At 36.7% G+C, this 21,680-nt stretch overlaps 1 protein-coding gene across 3 annotated transcripts in view; it reads left to right on the top strand.

Annotated features, from left to right (window-relative positions):
* The window catches only part of LOC102854276 (REST corepressor 3-like), a 76,761-nt gene that overhangs the window by 20,940 nt on the left and 34,141 nt on the right, over positions 1-21,680 (top strand). For all 3 annotated transcript variants that reach the window (XM_006887956.1, XM_006887958.1, XM_006887957.1), the window contains exons 4-7: positions 1,514-1,566; positions 3,265-3,426; positions 5,271-5,395; positions 6,313-6,391. In XM_006887956.1, the coding sequence (XP_006888018.1) occupies positions 1,514-1,566; positions 3,265-3,426; positions 5,271-5,395; positions 6,313-6,391 (419 nt within the window). The remainder of the gene's footprint in view (positions 1-1,513; positions 1,567-3,264; positions 3,427-5,270; positions 5,396-6,312; positions 6,392-21,680) is intronic.

The raw sequence follows: 21,680 nt of genomic DNA on the forward strand, positions 1-21,680 counted from the left end.
AATTCGTCTCTTGATTTTCTGGCTACTGGTACCAAAAGTGTTGATTGTAGAGCCAAGCAACTTAAGCTGTTAACAATCTCAATCTCTTCACCGTCTATCATGATGCTTCAAATTGGCCCAGTGGTGAGAATCTTTGTTTTCTTGATGTTGAACTTCAATCCATATTGAAGGCTGCCGTCCTTGACCTTCTGCAGCAAGCGCTTCAGGTCCTCCTCAGTTTCAGCAAGCAGGATTGTGTTAACTGTGTAATGCAGATTATTGATGAGTCTACCTCCAATCCTAATGCCACATTTCTCCTCTTAGAGCCTAGCCTTCCATATAATCTGTTTTGCATATAGATTGAAAAGGTGTTGAGATAGGATGCACCCTGGTGTACACATTTCTTGATCTTGAATCTTGCAGTATTTCCTTGCTCTTTTCTGACAGTTGCCTCCTGCTCCAAGTATAGGTTTCACATAAGCACAATCAAGTGTTCTGGGATTCCCATTCTTCTCAGAGTAAGCCACAGTTTATTGTGATCCACACAGTCAAATGCCTTTGCATAGTCAATAAAACACAGATAGACATTCCTCTGGTACTCTCTGCTTTCAGCCAAGACCTATCTGGCATTAGCTATAATCCTTAGTACCACGGCCTCTTCTAAACCCAGCCTGCACTTCTGACAGTTCTTTTTCCTGTTTTTCCTCAGATGATCTTTATCATTTTATGTTTTAATTGTAGGTCCTTTATCCATCTTGATTTCATTTTTATAATAGTATGAGGTATGCATCTTGTTTCAATTTTCTGAAAATAGATACTCAATTTTGCAAGCTCCATTTGTTAAAGTTTCTGTCTTTTCTTCCTTTAATAAATGTCATGTCGTATCAAAGATCACTTGTCCATAGACGATGGATTTACCTCTGGGTTCTAAGTTCCATTCATTTGGCCTGTATATCTGTCGCTGTACCCGTAATACACTGCCACATCATTCTTTTTTGAAACAGCTGGTGGGTTCAAGCCTTTCAGTTAATAGGCAAGTGCTTTAACCACTGTGCCACGAAGAATCTTTTTGTAAGGATGGTGAAACATGTAATTATTATTATGTATTGCTGGCAAAGCAACAGATAAAGCCTTAATACAGCGATGAGAAATAAGATGATAAATACTTTGGGCCAACTCTAAATATAGGAGAGACTCTGAAACAGTCATATCTGTTTTAAAACAGATTAGACCAGAAAATTCAAGAAATTTTCTTAATATTTTACATTATAATTAAATTCTGTTGGCTACCCACACATTGATCTTTCTCTGCATGGAAAATAATTATATTGATGTCATTGAATCAAGTAAGTATATGATACATGTTGTAGATAAGCAATACTAGATAAAATTTTAATTCAGAAAACTTTTGATCCTTATATTAGTAAATTCTTAGGTAACATTTCTTAAAACATTTTCATTTGCTATGTTACAAACTTTAGAACTGGACATGTAAAGTCATTGAGAATAATTCTAAAACATTATCTTGTTACAGTGGATGAGTATATTGCAATTGCAAAAGAAAAACATGGCTACAATGTGGAGCAGGTATGTAGAGAAACATTTTAATGACTTCCTCAGTATTTGCCAAATCCAGATAACATCTAATGACTGTTAGTGTCTGTCTTAAGAAAATACATACATGTATGTTCAGCTGATTCCTAGATACCACAAAAATTCTAGCAAAAGTCTGACATTTTCATTATCAAAGATTTAACTATTATGAACGTTGTTGTAGTTAAGTGCTATTACGTCATTACCAACTCATTGCTGATCCTTTAGCAGGCTTTCAGAGACTGTAAATCATATAGGAGATTGCCCAACAGAGCAGCTGCTGGTTTCTGTTTGCCTTTAGGTTACCAGTGTCACTCCTTACCCTCTACGCCATCCGAGCTTACTAAATCCAACTTTAACTCTTGAGCACTTTTGTCTCAATACCTTTATGTCTTACTATGTTTTAAGTTCTGACAGTGTCTGAAAGCCTTTGGGATGATTCTAGCAAATGCTTCTCAAAATGAGAACTAAATTTTTGTTGTGTTTGGGACAAATAATCATGAATAGAATGTTTAAATATACCTTTTTTAATTAAAAAAATCCAGAAGTTAACGTAATATTTAAAGAAAATAGATTTTTATCAATTTTGAATAAACTAATTCATAATGACTTTTTTCTTTGTTTTTTTTGTTTGATGATTTTAAAAGGCCGTGTATATTTTTCATTACCTCTGGCTACCAGGGAGTGGAGAACATGGAAATAAGATGTCACACTTTATGAGAATTAGTAGTAAAATAGGCAGGATTGTCTTTAGTGCACTAGGAAAGGTATTTGTAACCTGGATTGTTGTTGTTGTTATTGATTACCATCCAGTTAAGCATGACTCGTAGCGACCCTATGAACAAAAGACCTGAAGCCCTTTCTTTAACTATCGTCGTTTCTCCAAGTTCATAGAGTTACAGAGGCATATTGTGTGGGAAGTGGCTGCCACTTCTGCTTCCAAAACCTGGATTATTATGTTAATAATTTTATACTTTGGTACCATAGTAGTAACATCTGAAATTGAGACATTTCTTTCCAATTGAAGTTAACTTTTTTATGTATTTTGAAGCCTTAAATGTGTGCTAAGTTTTTGCTTTACTTTTAAGATTTGAGAATATGTATCCTTTAAAAGACAACTGCCCATATGTCTCTTTTCATATTTGTGTTAAGGGATTGTCATTCAAGTACAAAGATTTACATCCAGACTTGTTTAAAAAATTGTTATATCTCTTTTTAAAGTTATAATTGGTGTACTCTTACTTTCAGTATTTAACTCATGGTATACTTAATAAAAGTTAAAATTCCCTCTTTATAAAGCACTTTGGTGCAATATTTATTTGACAACTTCACATAAATGTTAATTTACTGGATTTTTCCTTTTTTTTTTTCTTTTTCCAATGGATAAATATGTATGGAAGTCTTGATATGAGCATCTAGATTAGCTTTAATAATTATAGTCACTCCTCAACTCTCCCTCATTTCTGCAGCCAGTATGGTATGTAAGTATGTAAGAATATTCGTTGTTCTGAGGCCCTGATTTAAAAGACTAAATAAGCTCTACTATCCGAGCACCCTTGGTTAAGAGCCCCAAATTGTATGTGTATCTTCAGTTTTATTTGCAGACTTAAAATTTTAATTTGTGTTCAGCTTTCCTAAATGTGATAAAACATAAATTCATTGAAACCAAAGTAGAATGATTTCTTTTTAAAGGCACTTGGCATGTTGTTCTGGCATAAACATAACATTGAGAAGTCCCTTGCTGATCTCCCTAATTTCACTCCCTTTCCGGATGAGTGGACTGTGGAAGATAAAGTCCTGTTTGAACAAGCTTTTAGTTTTCATGGGAAGAGCTTTCACAGGATTCAACAAATGGTATGGTAATTTTGGTCTTACTGTGATTCATACCTGAATAGCATATTATGCTTTTGTTATGTACTTCTTAGTTATTAAATATAAAACATTTTCCAGTTTTGTTTTAATTTTAAAAGCATTTTTGTTTTTTTTTATTTTAATAATTTTAATGAACATTTACAGAGATTTTGGATTTGCATTCATTCATTGCTGCATTTCTCTCCCCGCCCAGCCCTCCACCCACTCCAATTCACGCCTCTCTTTAAAAAGTAAAAGAAACACTCCCTCCCTGGTACACAATCCCCCCCCCGCCCGCACCTCTCCCACCACCCCAAGTATATTCCGCTATGAAATCTTGATTGTGGACTCTTGTGATAATCATAATACCCTATCATACATCGCTTTTAAATTATTCTCTCCGTCATCTGTTTCAGTGCAGTATACACAATTTATCCAGTTAATTTTAAAAGCATTTTTAAATAGGTATGTTTGCACATACTCTTGTTTCTTTAACCACTATAATATGTGACCGTTATATGCTATTTCACAATAACTAGTATTTCTTTTTACTTAAGTATATGTATGTGTGTATGTATTGTTGCTGTTGAGTAACATTGAGTCAGAATTGACCCATAGCTGAAACTCCAGCAGGTTTTCAAAGGCACTACATCACATGGGAAGAGATTGCCCATCTTTCTCCATTAGGGCAGCTGTTAGATTTGAACTAACAGTTGGCAGTGTGATTCCTTACTGCTAAGCCACCAGAGATGTAAAGTGTTGGTGGTGTAGTTATGAGCTCCAAGCAGTTGACCTGGGTTCGATTTCCCAGTTAACTCATTGAGCTAAATATATTTATTGCAGTTATTAAATATGTTTGCCATTTCAGAGGGGAAAGATTCATAATTTTAGTTTTTTAAATGTTTTCTTTTTATTATTAGATCTTTTCCCCTAACTTACATTCTTTTGTGAATGAAATCCTATTTTTCAAAATCTCGTATTATTTCAGTTTTGTGCAAGAACTTTTGCTCTTTTATGAAGAAAAACCCCTTCATATATCTGGTGCTTAAATTTTTAGTATTGGGTCAAAGTAATAAACCTGAGACGTTGATGCAATAAACTAGTTATACTTGAGTGGATTGAAATGAATGTTTGCAGCTATATCTAGTGGCTTCCATACTCGAAGGGGAATTTTTGATGAACATTGTACATCCTTGTTTGCCAGTATGACAGATCTGTGCATGGTCATTAGTCATTTTAATGCCTGAAAATTTTTTTTGCTGGATAAAGTCTGTTGCACTATTTACCTTTTTAAAACCTGGGTTCAAATTAAGAGTCTTCTAGAAATTATCTATTAAAGAACAATCTTGAAAAATTATTGTTTAGTAAACAAAGCCAAACATGACACCACATATTAGTACATGATTCCATTTACATGAAATGTCCTGAATTGGCAAATCCAGAGAGCTAGAAAGTGACTATGAGGGGCTGAAGGCCGGGAGGACTGGGGAGAGATTGCTAATGGATACAGAATTTTAGGAGTGATGAAATGTTCTGGAATTATTTGCCATGGATACACAACATAGTTAATCCATTAAAAACCTTAGAGTTGTACAATTAAAAGTGGTAGATTTTGTGAAATATGAATTACATCTCAAAAATCCAGTTTACGGGGGTGGGGTAGGGAATATTGAATCACTTTTGAAAGAAAACAAAGACTAATATTGATGCTGGGAAACTTCTGTAATTCATAAAGAGGCTTCTTATAAATATTTTTCTTTTATGCCTTTATTTACTATATGAAAAATACTCTTCATTAGTTTACGTATTAGACTTGCTGATTTCACGTGTTTTTGTTGTTTTTTAAGCTTCCAGATAAGACAATTGCAAGTCTTGTAAAATATTACTATTCATGGAAAAAAACTCGATCTAGGACAAGTTTGATGGATCGACAGGCTCGTAAACTAGCTAATAGACATAATCAAGGTGACAGGTAGGTTGAATGCCTTTAGAGAGTACCTTGTTAGGGTTATTACAGTAAATTGCTATGTCTCTTGAGACAAAAATTATCATAATGCATTCATTGTACATACTTTTTATCCTTACTTTCTATTTCTACTCGAACAGGAAGAACCAAGTAAGTGGTCAGAGATCTTAATAGTAAGAACTCTCTTCAGCCTTTTGCTATTAATCATAAAAAGTAAATAATCCCATTGGAGTTATGTTTTAACTGTGTCTACCAATAATCACAAATGTTTCCTTTAGTATTTTTATAGTCAATGCATATATTAAGAACATATTAAAGAATATGTTCTTTAGAAGATGACCTTTCTTGAGTAACTGAAATCCACATTATTGTTATTGGACCTTTCTAGAAATAGAAAGTCATTTTATGTACTAGTTTTTATCTTTTGTGTAGTTTGTAGGGAGTTGCACAGCTAACCCAAAGGCCACATCTCTCTAGCAGTTTCTATTCAGCAGCATCTCCTAGGGAGAAAGATGGGCAGTTCCTTCTAGATTTACAGCCTCCAAAACCCAGTGGAGGATCAGCTGTCAGTCAGTTCTGACTCGATGGCAAAGAGCTTGAGTTTAGTATATCTTCCAACTTGAGAATTAAAATAGTGTTTATATTCTTCATTCCCAAATGATCATTCTTTCCTAAATCCATTTTCAATAGAACAGCTTTTTTCTTTAAGCAAGAGGATAATTTGCTAAATTATTCTTTCTGCCTAAAAGTTACATGTTTTTAAACACTGCAGAAATTTAAAATACAGGTTCATCTTCCAAAGACTTTTCTTCTATTGAACAATATTAGTAAAATTACTAGCCAGGTATATAAAAGTTTCATAAGAGAACTAGATTAAAATTAAAAGGAGGGAATTAAGTTTACTAATCTTTATTTCTTCTCAGTGATGATGATGTGGAGGAAACACACCCAATGGATGGGAATGATAGTGATTATGATCCTAAAAAAGAAGCCAAAAAAGAGGTAATATTAACTATTTATAATTGTTCTGTACATCTACTTTAAAAGTAAGAACAGTATTTCATACTGAGAAAAACTACATTGCATAATAATATAAACAAAGGCAGATGCCATCTAATAGATTCTGACTTCATGACGGCTTTAGGTGTGGTGGAGAACTTTCGGATCACCAGGCCTTTTATCTCTGGAGGATTCCAAACTTTGGGCAGCTACATGTTAACCAGTCTGGGTTTCCATTTAATGGCTTAGGAAGTAATGGGTTTCAATGCTAACTAGTAGTTTTTAGAACTACTTCACTATCTAAGAATGCAAATTAGCCAGTGATGTAAGAAATTTTTGGTTATCTTATTCATTCAGCAGTATGAAAGCACTTACACGCTCTATGATCTTTAACTCACAGAAGAGTCATCCTTAGGATATGCTGTAAAATTACTCTCGCTGGGCCAACTGACTAGAAGATCCTTGTTTGTTCCAATTCTCAAGAAAGTGACCTAACAGAACCATTATTAATTATCATTAATATCACATGCTAGCAAAATATTGCTGAAGATCATCCAAAAACTGCCAAAGTACAAACTTGGTTTAGAAGAGACTGTGGCATCTAGGATATTATTGTTGATTTAAATGAATCTTGGATGAAAGCAGAGAATACCAGAAGAATGTCTTGACTCTGTTTTCTTGACTATACACAAGGCATGTGACTGTGTGGATCATGATCACAAGGTGTGGTTAACATTGAGAAGAACATGTGATCATGCTCATACAAAACCTATACCTAGACCAAGCAGCAGAGCAAGGGAATACCACATGATTTGAAATCAAAGAGGTATGTATCTGGGCTGTATACTTTTTCCATATCTATTCAGTTTCTGTGCTGAACAAATCATTTGAGAAGCTGAACTCTATAACAAAAATGTATCAGGAAAGGAAGAAGATGCGTCAAAAACCTGCATCATGCACGTGATATGACCTTGCTTATTTGAAAGCAAGGAGGACTTCAAATGTTTGCTGTAGAAGATCAAAGACTACAGATTTCAATATGGATTACATCCCAACATTAAGAAGACAGATATCTTTACCACCAGGCCAGTAGGTAACATCATGATAGATGGAGAGAAGATTGAGATTTTCAGCAATTTCATCCTGTTAAGATCCATAGTCAGTGCCTTTGATGCCAGCAGTTAAGAAGTAAGGAATATTGCATTGGGAAAAATCTCTATCAAGTATGTCCAAATTACTTAGGAGCAATGATGTCAACTTAAAGACTAAAATGTCCCTATTTAAAGCTGTAGTCTTTTTAGACACTTTCCATGTGTCTGAGAGCTGGACAGGGAATAAGGATGACAGGAGAATTGATGCCTGTGAATTGTGGTGCCAAAGAATGCCAAAAGAAACAGGTATGTCTTGGAGAAGGTTCAGCAGAGTGCTCTTTAGAAACAAAGATGAAAAACTTTGTTTCACAGACTCTGGGCATGTTGGTAGGAGAATCTAGGCCTTGGAGAGAGACATTGTGCTCAGAAAAGTCAGCAAAAGAGAGGAAAACCCTCAGCAAGATGGATTGACACAGTGACAAGAGCATTGAGCTCAAGTTATGTCAGAAATGGTAATGGCACAGGATAGGACAAGGGTCAGATCTCTTAGTCAACTCGATGGCACATAACAACAACATTCCTTACAAAGCTTTTTTATTCCATGTTGTAGCAAAGTAGAAATTAGTAACACCTGTGGAAGTCCTGCTGGTATACTGGTTAATACTTGCATGCTAACCAAAATTTCAGTAATTCAAACCATTGGAGAAATGTGGCAGTCTACTTGGAAAGTCTTGGAAATTCTGTAGAGCAACTCTACTCTATCTGTAGGATTTCAGTGAGTTAAACTCACCTCAGAAGCAGTATGTTTATTTTTTTAAAGTGTATCTGCGGCTAAGGTATACTGACAGCAGTTAAACTTGACATTTTTTTACTACAACTCTATCCCATATAAAAGTCGACTGATAACTTCGCTTTCTACCTCACAGAAAATACCAGGCAGTATTAAATTCTAGTCCTTAAGATAATCTCTCTACACCCATTCCTGCTGTTTCCATCCAACTGCATTTCACGTAGAATATTGTAGTCGTTGGGTTTTTCCCTACTAAGGAGGAAATGGAAGAATCCTTAACTAAGAAGATACTCTTACCCCTCAAAGTAACATCAGATCAGTAAAGAAGGCTATGTTAGTATTAATACTGTGCTTATTAAAGCCAGAAATTACATTATTGTAGAAAAAAATTTGTTAAAATATAGATGTTTGTGAGGTATAGGCAGCTATGGAATAGCGAAAAGATATTCAGATTAGACAGTAAATCGGGGGAGGAGTGTTTCTGGTTTTGTTCTTTTTCTACATTGTGACTTTATTTTTTAGATTCTCCTCTTTTCTCTAAATTATTGGAAAAATTTTCTATCCTAACACTGCTCTGTGCCTCCAGATTTCCACACCATCCCCTTAAGCCAAAATCTACCCTGCTCCCAAAAGAAATCTTTTTAAAATGATGTCTATAGCTTGAAACTTTATCCCTATCATGCCTTTGTCAACAAGATAGAACAGAAATTGCCTAGTCATTTCCTACCCTACCCTACCCCACACATTTGAAAGTAAATGTTTTTTACATGCCTTTAGTTCTCAGGCTTTTGTCCTATGATTAATGAAGCACATTTTTTAGAATCTTTTCCCAAATCTACCTAGAAAATGGCTCATGACACTGTAAAGTCTGTAAACTGTGCCTTTTATTAAATTGACCAGTTCTTGATTATTTTTTTAAATTTGTTAGGATTCTAATTTGAATCTAGTGATACTTATTTATTCAAAACTCTCTTTACATGAGAGAGAGAACAGTTTAAAAACAATGTATTATAGGGTATTATGATTATCATAAGAGTCCAGAATGAAGGTTCCATAGTGGAATGTACCTGGGGTGGGGGGTGGGGAAGGGGTGGGTAGATTGTATACCAATGAAGGAATTTTTCTTTTACTTTTCAAAGAGAAGACTGAACTGGGTCTTGGGGGAGGGTGGGTGGGGAGGAGAAAGAAAAGTGCAACAATGAATGAATGGAAATCCAAAATCTCTGTAAATATTCATTATAATTAATTAAAAAAAGAAACCGCTTTACCCATCAGCTTATCCCTGGATATTGAGCTCTTTGGGGCACAGATTCTTCTGACTTCTGTGTCTAACACATAATAAACTTCGGTTAAAACATGTTATAATGTTAAGTGCTCGCTTCGGCAGCACATATACTAAAATTGGAACGAAACAGAGAAGATTAGCATGGCCCCTGCGCAAGGGTGACATGCAAATTCATCAAGCGTTCCATATTTTTTCCAAAATCTCTGTAGATGTTCTTGAAATTAATAATAATAATTTTTAAAAAGTTGCAGGAATAAAAAACAAAACACGTTATAATGTTAAAATCAAAACAACCATGAAATATCTCACCCCAGCAACAATTGCAAAGTTCAGTAGAGCAGCAGACAGCAAATGCCGGTGAGGTTGTGGAAAGATTGAAACCCGTATTCACTGCTGATGAAAATGTAAAATGGTAAACCACTGTGGAAAGCAGTTTGGAGCCTTCTCAGAAAGTTAGAAATAGAAATATCATCTGACCCAGCAATTGTACTGCTAGGAATATATCCTAAAGAAACCAGAACCATCCAAGCAGATATATGCATACCCATGTTTATTGCCCCATTATTCACAATAGCAAAGAGATGGAAACAACTAAAGTGCCCATGAACAAATGAATGGATAGAAAAACGATGTTATATTCACGCAATGGAGTACTATGCAGCACTGAAAAATATTACACACCATGGATGACCCTGTTGAGTCACCTGCTGAGTGCAATGTATCAGTCTCAAAAGGAAAAATACTGCATAACACCAGTGTTCTGAAACAGGACTGGCTTGCAGGGAGGGATTGGGAGGAGAATACGAAAAGAGTTGATAGATAATGAACACTATATTGGAACAGATGAGGAAGAGAACTGTTTAAAAGGAATCTATGATATGGCATTATATGTAAGACAGCTGTCCAGAATAATAAGTACATTGCAAAGAAGACTGAAGAGGAGAGAAATTGTGCAACAATGAATAAATATTAAAACAAACACGATATTATAAACTCTAATTACTGAACAAATAAAAAAAATTAGGGTTTTGATTTTAGTTATCTAGAAAATGTATCTATGTAATATGTTTTACCTGACTATACATGATGATAAATAGTAACTTGGTCTTTGTTTGCATGTGATCTCACAGTGTTAATAAACACCATCCAGAGTGTAAATTTAAAAATCTGAAGAGGATATTGGCACAATTGTAGTCCAAGACTGGCACCATTTGTCAGCACCCTCTACTTTGTTCTCTTGTTTTTCAGAGATGGTAGGAAAAACAGTCAAAGAATGATACTACTTGATTGTCTTTGGTATAAATCTCTATAATTTACTGCATAAGTTGGCAAGACAACATCCCCTAATAATTTTTTAACTTTTTAGAATTGTGAAATATTGAGAGAGTGTGTGTGTATGTGTGTGTGTATGTATTTGTTGTTGTGTGCTGTTGAATCACCTTCAACTCATAGCAACCCTGTGCACAACAGCTCTGAAACCTGCCCTGAGCCTGTCTCACTGACTGACACACCAACCCCCATTGCCTCAGTTACTGTATCCCGGGTCCTCTTCTGCCCTGTCCCTCCACGCTTCCACGCATGATGTCCTTCGCCCAGGACTGGTTGGTCTCTCCTGGCCACATGCCCAAAGTATGTGAGACGGAGCTTCAAAATCTCTCACCTTCAAGGAGAAACTTGGCTTCACCTTCTAATAACATGTACAGTTTAAAGAATAAGACAAAGCCAAGTTTATCAATCACTGAGTGTAAACAGAGGTCATATGCATCCCCGGTTGTATCCACTTTGCTTCGATTCTTGCTTTTTTTAAATGTTTTTTACATTAATTTATCACTGTGTATCTTTGAGCAATTTATCATTTCGTTTTGTCTGTTTTGAACTTTATTTAAATGGAATGGCTTTGTAAATGGTCTTACTTAAATGGACTCTTATTGTATATGTTTTAAATTGCTTAATTTCCTCACTGCTTTGCAGTTCATTTTCATTGCTTTGTTACAGTGTTCTGTTTTGTACACATGCCACAATTTATCCATTTTCTATCATTGGTTATCATTTCCAATGTCTTATTCTTTTGGGCTATATTGATAAGAATATGTCCTAGATATACATGTAGAACAGTTTCTTTAAGTCACTAGTTCTCATCTGCGTTTAGCTTTGCCCTCAGAAGAGTTGTTTAGAAGTTGTAGAGGCATTTTTTGGTTGTTAAAGTAATTATGAGGCACTGTTGGCATAAAGTAGGCAGGTGAAAGGGATGCCAACTACCCAAAAAACGTACCACACTGATTATCTAAACAAAATATAAGCAACACCTTATTAAGTAGCCATAACAATACCCTAAGATTGTTTAGAATCAGCATTATTTTCTTTATAGGGTATAAACCATGCTTAATAGGTAATGGCTAAGTGTGTTCCATAGTTGATGTACTTCCTTTTGGCTACAGAAGTGTTCATTATCTACTTCCTTGCCAATGTTTAATATGATCAGACTTTTAAAATGTTCTACATTTGGATATCTAAAAAGCTTTCTCATTATATTATTAATTGTATTTTATCAGTTTATTGATGAGACTGAGCATTTTTCCATCTATTCATGACTAATATTCCAAAAATAACATTAGTCCTATTTTACCTTTTTTTATATTGAATTTTTTTCATAAAAAAACAAAACCTATAAATTTTTTCTGAATTATTTATGTTGTCTGATATTAATATTTTTGGTAACTATGTTCTAAAATTTTTTAAGCATTTATAGTTTATGTTTTTATTCTCTTTGCATGTTTTTGATGAACAGATATTTCAGAGGTTTTTTCCTTTAACATAAAATCTTTGATCTGACTTCTTTTATCTAATAATAATTGAATTTTGTTAATTTTGTGAGTTGGAGTACTGCTTCCCCCCCCCCCTTTTTTTAAGTGTGAAAATGACTTCATCTTTTTTCCCCTGCCCCGGTGTGATACCAGCTTTAGGGAGCTCTGTTATACTACTGGTAAGGAACCATCCCAAAGGCACTTTGAATCTTCCAGCTATGGGAGAAAGATAACCCGTCTTCTTCCATGTGATTTACTGCCTCTGAAAACCCAATGGAGGGCCAACTGTGAGTCAGTTCTGACTCAACGATACACAGCAACAATACCAACTTTATCATTATGAGGTTATGTATAGACTTGGCTCTCTGTTCGCCTTTTGTCTGTTAACTATCATACCGTACCATATAATATGTTTTTATAGGGTAGATCCTACTACTTGATGAATCCTTTGTTCTCCAATCTTATCAAATTCCTAGAAAAGTCTTATTAGGATCTTATATTAGATCTGTGTATAACCTGTGGAGAAATGAAACCTTACATAACTCTTGTGGATTATTTTGGATTTTCTGTGTAGAGATTTATAGTGTCTGAGACTAATAGCAGTTTTGTTTGCAGTCACTGCATTTTTCTATTTTTTTACTCATTTGGACTAGTTAGGACTACTAGTATAATTATAATTTTGGCTAGAAGTTGTGATAGTGTTGATTTTGTTTTGTGCCCTTGAGTCAGAACCAACTCATACCTGACCCTTTAAAGGGTTTTCATAGGTTGTACATCACCAGGAAGTAGGTTGTTCAGCTTTCTCCTACAGGCCAGCTCTTACCCACTAGGCCACAAGAGCTCGCTTGGAAGTTGTATTAGTAAATATTTTTTTTTCTTATTGCTTATTTTTAGGGAATTATTTTTATGTTCCAACATCAGTTAGAATATTTGTTAAAGGAATTTGTTAATAAGTATGTTTTATCAATTAAAAGAAGGTGTCAAACCTCTTACTAAGGTTTTTATCACACTAAGGTTTTTATCACAGTGGATTGTTAAGTAACTAACAATTGTTGTTGTTGTTGTTATGTGCCGTCAAGTCACCTGCGACTCATAGCAACCCTATGTACAGCGGCACTAAACCCTGTGCCAATCTCACTGTTTCTGACACACCTACCCCGATTACCCCAGTCACTGAATCAATCCATCACATTGAGAATCTTCCTCTCTTGTACTGTGCCTCCACCCTCCCAAGCATGACATCCTTTTCCAAGGACTAGGCCCTCCTTGCAGTGTGTCCAAAGTATGTCAGACAAACTTCAGAATCCTTGCCTCCAAGGAGCAGCCTGGCCTCACCCTCTCTAGGACGAACTTGTTTGTTCTCCTAGCAGACCTATATTCAATACTCTTCTCCAGCACCACAGCTAAAAGGCATGAATTCTCCTTCTGTCATCATTCGTCATTGTCCAGCTTTCTGATACATAAGAAGTAATTGCAAAGATCATGGCTTAGATCATGCACATCTTAGACTCCAGACTGACAGTGCTGCACTTCCGTACTTAGGAGAGGCCCCTGACAGCAGACTTTCCCAATGCAGTTCATCTTTATATTTCCTGGCTACTGGTAGCAAGAGTGTTGATAGTGGAGCCAAGCAAATGTTGTCTTTTTATACATTGTTTAGTAGTTAACTTAATGGTAAGGAGTTGTACTGCTGACATAAGGGTATGCAAATCGAATCGGGCAGCTCCACAGGGAAAAGATGGTCATTCACTTCCTGTGCTGTTTGCTACATTTGAAAACCCACTGGAGTCAGTTCTGATTCGTGGTGTATAACAACAACATGATCGAAAATGAGATTGGGCTCATCTCTTTATTTTCTTGTACGTTGTTTGGTTTGGGTCAGTATTGTGCTAATTTCATAAAATGAGATAGAGTTCCCTTTTTATTTATTCTCTATATTTGTTTATCCCTTTATTCCCTCTTTAGTCTCTGAGTTTGTGGAAAATGAGAATTTTGTGTATTTTTAGTATTTGTCTAACTCTTGTTTTATAACAGTTCTTTGAAATTTGTTAATACTTATTTAATGGCATTTGTTCCAGTTACTTTTGCTAACAAAGTATCCTAAAATTCAGTGTCTTTTAAACAGTTACTTTATTTGGTTACAATTTTGTGAATCAGGAGTTTAGAAATGACTCATCTGGATAGTTCTTTCCCAGTGTCTCATGAATCGGTATTAGCTGAGAGTTAAGATTGCTTAGTCCATAGGGAGTGGCACTGATAACTAGAAGGCAGTGGTTTTCTGGCAGTTTGGATGCACTGACTGCTCCTTGGGAGGGGGGTAGACTCCCTTGCAATTAACATCCTTAGAAACACATTACAGGTTAACTGTAAGTTAGTTTCAACTAGAGACAATGAGTTTTTAAACATATGGAGGAGCTCCAGTATTACAGTGCATTAGGTGTTGGTTGCTAACCTCAGGGTGGATGGTTCAGATCCACTGTCCCTTTTTGCAGAAGGAAGATGCATAGTCGCCTTCCATAAAGCATTGGAAACCTCATGAATGGCTGCTGTGAAATAGAATCTGTGTGATAGGGGTTGATATGGGTGCAGTCATCTTAATGCTTAAAGGCTGAGGTGGTTTCTTCACAAGACTAAAAGTTAAGTTGGTTGTCAACTGGGAGCTCAACTCAATAGATAAAAGTCAGCAACATGTGACTTCTACCGTCTCTTGAGTAATCTGTCTTCTTACCACAGTGGCTGGTTCCCCCCAAAATAATCATTCCCAACACCCTTCTACCTGATGGAAGTTCACTATTTCTGAACTATCTTTGGCCATTACTCAGCATTGCTTCTGCTGCATTTAGCTGACTAGAAACTAGTCATGTTGGTCCAGCATCAAGAAGAAGAGATATTGACCCCATTTTTTGATTACAAAAGTGTGGAAGAATTTACTGACATTTTAATACTTCTAATCCTAAAAGTACAGAATTGTAAATAAGTACTTTTTGGTGTGTTCTTGAGCAGAATACATATTTTAATTATTGGTGTATATAAGTGGTGTGGGGTTTTTTGTTATTAATTGTAATGAAAGTTTACAGAGACAGGATTTCTACTCATTCATTGTTACACTTTTCTCCCTGCTTAACCCCTACCCCCAATTCACTTTTCTTGAAAAGAAAAGGAAAAACTCTTTCATTGTTATGCAGTCCCTCCCCCCAAGTCCACTCCACTATGCAGCCTTCACTCTGGACCTCTATAATGACAAGAATACCCATTCGTATATCCCTTTTAAACAGTTCTCTCCCTCATCTGTTTCAGTGCAGTATACATCATTCCTCCCCTCCTTTTCTGTCTTCCCTCAACCCTGATGTCTGTCCCAGTCCCATTTTACAACAGTGGCCCTATGCAATATTTGTCATTTTGTGACTGAGATATTTTCAAGTTAACATAATGTCCTCCAGGGTCATCTATTTTGCATAATATTTCATGAGTTCCTTGTTTTTCAGTGTTGCATAGTATTCCATTGTGTGAATATACCAGAGCTTCTCTATTCATTCGTTTGTTGATGGGCACTTGGGTTGTTTCCAGCTCTTTGCTATTGCAAACAAAGCTGCAGTAAACATGGGTGGCAGTTATGGTTTCTTTATGGTATATGTAAGGTTTTATCTTTATTCATTTAGCTAAGTTGTCAGTGCTTTGGTTGAAATCTGTGGTTTTACTGCTTACCTGCTTGCCAGTTTGGCTTTTCTTATTGTTTGCTTGTTTACCTGGTCAATTATTTTGAAGCTGATGTTATTAGGTACTTAGAATCTGGTGTTGTTCTCTCTTACTGCTAAATTGAACCTTTTATCAATGTGTTGTGGCCCTTACAGCCCTGTAATAGTTTTTGCCTGGAAGGTAATTTTGTCTGATGTGATACAGCATTGCTATTTTTTATTTTGTCTATTGATTGCTTTTTGTGTATTAGTGTTTGTCTGCTTGGAATCATTTTGCTTCTTGAGTCTTGTCTTAAATATGTAAAATTCTCAGTTATTGAGTTTTTAAATATTCCTTGTCCCTCCTCTGTATTCTTTCGTTTGAGAAGTCGTTTTAGACATATGTTAGACTTTGATACTCTATTTTCTGTCTCTTAACCACTCATACTTTTTTCATTTTTTCATCTTAAAACACATAATTTCTATTTCATACAAACTCATTTCTCATCAGTTATAGATTTGCTAGTAGTTTTTAGGACAGAGGATTTCATCGCAGATGTTTTCCGTATTTTCTATTATAGACATTTTTTTCATGTTGATGTAGTTTATGGGGAATTGTGCTGCTAACCCAAAGGAAGCCCTGCTCTGACAGTTCAAATCCAGTATCTGCTCTGCAGGAGAAAGATGATAAGTCTCCTCCCATGTGAATTACAGCCTTCCAAAAATCCACTGGAAGATTAGCTATGAATGTTCTAACTCAACGGCAGTGAGGTTGAGTTTTTGGTGTGTATATATGTTGTTGTTTTATGCTATCAGGTCAGAACATAGACTCATAGCTGACCCTGCAGTGGGTTTTCAAAAGCTGTAAATCGCATGAGAGAAGATTATGTCTCTTTTTCCCACGTGTATATATGGATATGTGAATTATGTTCATATGCATGTGTTAGTCTGTATGTATATACATAATTTTATTTTAAACTCTGTCTGACCCACTAATTAACCTAGCCTTGAGTCCCTAATCTACATTTTCTTTTTCTGAATGTTGTGTTTGGTGCTTTAGAATTTCTGCCTCATCAGTTTTGATTGTTGTTGTTAGTAAGTGCTGTTGACTTACAAATCTGAACCTTGTTCTATCCTGTGCTATCTTCATCATCTCTGACATGCTTAAGCCATTGCTCCAGTCATTGTGTCAGTCTATCTGATTCAGGGTCTTCCTTTCACCTTCATTACCGAAAGCTGACCCTCTCTAGCAACATGCTTCTCCTCCAAGAGGCACTTTACCTCCAAGGAGCACTGTGGTTTCACATCTCCAAGACATAGCTGTTTGTTCTCTTGGCAGTCAATGATGCAATATTCAGGCCTCTTTTCGAAAACAACAGCTCAGAGACATTGATTCTCCTCTTACTATTCTTGCTCATTGTCCAGCTTTCAGATGATTGGAAAGACAAGACTATGGCTTGAATCAGATGTACTTTCGTCTGTAGACTGACATCATTGCTCTTCAGCACTTTGGAAAGGTCCCTGATAGCAGAGTTTCTCAGTGCTATAGATCTTTAGATCTCCTGACTGCTTGTGCCAGGGGTATTAATTGTAGATCCAAGCAAGATGAAATAATTGACAATTTCAGTCTTCATCTGTTTTCATGTTGCTGACTGGCCCTGTCAATTTTGATAGTTTCTTCCTTTATCATATTTTCAATTCTTTTTATTTCTTTATACACGCATAATACATTTCTTTTATTCTTTTTTATCTAATTGTTCTGTCTGTGAACTTTGTAGATTTAATTCTGCTGTCTTCTCACTCTTGGGACTTTCATTATATGCTTAGCAGTGTCTGATTGTAAGCTAATTTTCCTTGGAACACTATTTGTAGAAAATTTTTGAGACTGACCTGAAAGTACTCACCTAGAGAGTATCTGCAGACATTATTCACCTGAGTCACTTTCAGCTTGGGGTTTTTTTCAGGCCTTCAGATTGCAAATCTGAATGTAGCCTGATAGTTAGGTTGAGTTGTTAGGGATTCTCAGAGGAGACATTTTATTTTTCTTCTTTTCCTCCCAGCCATTGGTAAGATTGGCATGATCCTTTTAATCACCTTGTCCTCCTGTCTTCTCTGCTCTACATGTGTCATCCATTGAATCCATACCATTTCCTACATACTCCTTTATCCCTTAGGTTCCTGCTTTCTCATCATTTCTGACATCTAAAGAATTTCTTCATTCCAGGAATTTTTAATGATTTGTGTATGTTGGCTCCACAATCAACACTCTTGGCACCAGCAGCGAGGAAATTAAAAGACATATTGCGATGGGAAAGTCTGCTGTTAGGGACATCTCTGAAGTACTCAAGAGCAACGGTGTGTCTCTGGAGACTAAGATGCATCTGGTACAGGTCATGCATGGTCTTTGCAACCACTTATTATGCATCAGAGAGCTGGACAATGACCGAGGAGGATAGAAGGAGAATTGATGCTTTTGAACTTTGGTGTTGGAGAAGAGTGCTGAGGGTGCCATGGACTGCTAAGAAAACAAATTCATCCTGGAGAGGGTTAAACCTGGCTGCTCCTTGGAGGCAAGGATTCTGAGGCTTTGTCTGACATACTTTGGACATGTTGTAAGGAGGGACCGGTCCTTGGAGAAGGACATCATGCTTAGGAGGGTGGAGGGACAGCGCAGGAGAGGAAGGCCCTCTATGAGGTGGATTGATTCAGTGACTGGGATAATTGGGATGGGAGTGTCAGAGACAGTGCGATTGGCACAGGACAGAGCGGAGTTTATACTTCAAAAGAGATCAGGAAAGTTCTACTGACAAACATGTTGTCTTAAGCAGCATTTCATTTGTAATATTCTTATTTTAAAAAATCGCTACCACTATCCATTTACAAATATTTTGTAACCCTTAACAAAAGTTCTGGGCTTCACTGTAAGAAATATTCCAGCTTCCTCTCTAAAGTGCTAAATGTCACTTGGATGTCTAATTTGTTTATGACCCAACCATGCTATTTTTTATTGCCTCACATCACTGCTGATGTCAGAAGTAGCTTGGCCAGAAAGCAGAAAATACCAGAAGACTGTCTGCTTGTTTTATTGACTATGTGAAGGCATTATGACTGTGCAGATCATAAGTATGGTTAACACCGAGAAGAACAGGAATCCCAGAATATTTAATTATGCTCATACATGCCGAGACCAAACATGCTTTAAAATCAAGAAAGGTGTGGGTGAGGGCTGTGTCCTTTCTCCATATCTATTCAATCTGTGTACTGTATAAATAATTCGAGAAGCTGGACTTCATAAAGAAAAATGTGGCATCAGGATTGGAGAAGACTCATCACAATCTGTGTAATGCACATGACACAACCTTGTTTGCTGAAAATGTGGAGGACCTGAAACACTTGCTGTAGGAGCTCAAAGACCATAGTGTTAATACAGTTTATATCTTAACAATAAGAAGATAAAAGTCCTCACGCTGGGTGGACAGACATCATCATTATAGATGGAGAAAATTCACAATCAACATCCTTGGCACCAGCAGTCAAAGAATCAAAAAACATACTGCACTGAGAAAGCCTGCTGTCAGGGATTTCTCCAAAGTACTGAGGAGCAATGATGTCAGTGTAAAGACTACGGTGTGTATGATTCAGGCAGAGCACGGTATTTTCAATCACTTATGTATGTGAAAGGCAGAAATGGCTTTTCAGACAAAATTTTCAGAACAAAAATGCCAGAAAAGAAATCAATGCTTTTGTGTGTTGTTGAATGAATATCCCAAGGACTATCAAAAGAACAAACATATGTCTAGGAGAAAATGAACCCAGAGTGCTCCTTGGAGGCAAGAATGGAAAACTTTTGTCTCATATATGTGAAGTATGCTATTAGTAGGGGCTATTCCTTGGAAAGGGAGCTCTGATAATGTGAAGGCTCACAGTTCAGATCCACCAGGTGCTCTATGGAACAAAGATGGGCAATCTCTTCCCGTGCAATTTACTGTCCCTGAAAACTGCTGGAGAGTCAACTATGGGTCGGTTCCGAATTAATGGTACACGACAACAACATTCCTTGAAAAGGAACATCATGCTTGGAATAGTAACGTGTCCGTGAAAGAGAGAAAATCCCTCAATGAGATGAACTGACATTGACTGTAGCAATGAGCTCATATATGTCTGAGACCAGGAGGAAGCCACAGGATAGGACAAGGCTCAGATCTATTACTCACAGGGTTGCCGTAAGTTCTACTCAACTCAATGGCACATAATAATAACATAAGCATGTGCTGGACAATGTGTAAGGAAGGCCGAAGAACTGATGTTTCTGAATTACAGAGAGGACAAAGAATACTATATATGCCATGGATTATGAAAATTAACTAATTTGTCTTCAAAGAAGTATAGCCAGAAGCAAGGATGGTAAGACTTGACTCATATTTTGGGCATGGTATCAAGATTGGTCACCCACTGGCAAAGACATCATGTTTGGTAAAGTAGAGGGTCAGAGAAAAAAAAAAAATAAAAAGAGGAAGACCCTCAAATTAAACAGACTGACCCAGTGGCTGCAATGGGTTTAATGAAGCACAGCAGAGACTGTAAGTATGGCACAGGCCTGGACAGTGTTTTGCTTTTTATAATGGTGCTGCTATGAGTTGGAGACTACTCAATGCTAGCTAATAGTAACAGCTGTGCAACTTCATCTGCACAGTCCCTGACTGGGTTCAGGTGATCAGTCACCATTTTACTTGCCTAGTGGAGAAAGGCTGAAATCATCTTGGAAGGGAGAGAACATTCATCTAGAACCTCTAGAATTCTTTAATGCAAAATCCCCAATTTTCAATAAAAAATTCCTAGCTATGGCAACATGACCAAAATAAAACCACCATAAAAAATAATTAGCAGTCCTACAAGATCAGGCAGTGTCTTATGCTGTTATACATAAGAGTCACTAAAAGTCAGAGTCAACTAACTATATGGCATCTAACAGCAGTAACATGTCTCACTCCTAACTGCTCCTAGTCTGGTTTCTATGCTTTTATCCATTATAGATATCTCACATTAGAATATATATTTGTTTCTTTATGCCTGACTTATTTCACTCAGCATAAAGTTTTCCAGGTAGATGGTATATACAGCAACTTTGCCAGTTGTTGTTGTTGTTATTATGTGCTGTCGAGTTGCTTGCGACTCATAGCAACCCTATGTACAACAGCTCTAAACTCTGCTCTGTCCTATGCCAATCTCATTGTCTCCGACACAGTCATCCCGATTGCCCCAGTCACCAAATCAGTCCATCTCCAAGGTGGCCTTCCCCTCCTGCTCCTGCCCTCCACCCTCCCAAGCATGATGTCCTTCTCCAAGGACCGGTCCCTCCTTACAACATGTCCAAAGTATGTCAGACAAAGCCTCAGAATCCTTGCCTCCAAGGAGCAGCCAGGTTTAACCCTCTCCAGGATGAATTTGTTTTCTTAGCAGTCCATGGCACCCTCAGCACTCTTCTCCAACACCAAAGCTCAAAAGCATCAATTCTCCTTCTATCCTCCTCGGTCATTGTCCAGCTCTCTGATGCATAATAAGTGGTTGCAAAGACCATGCATGACCTGTACCAGATGCATCTTAGTCTCCAGAGACACACCGTTGCTCTTGAGTACTTCAGAGATGTC

The sequence above is a fragment of the Elephantulus edwardii genome, unplaced genomic scaffold (genome assembly GCF_000299155.1).
Source record: "Elephantulus edwardii isolate Elephantulus edwardi_28Jun2011 unplaced genomic scaffold, EleEdw1.0 scaffold00063, whole genome shotgun sequence".
Taxonomy (NCBI): Eukaryota; Metazoa; Chordata; class Mammalia; order Macroscelidea; family Macroscelididae; genus Elephantulus; species Elephantulus edwardii.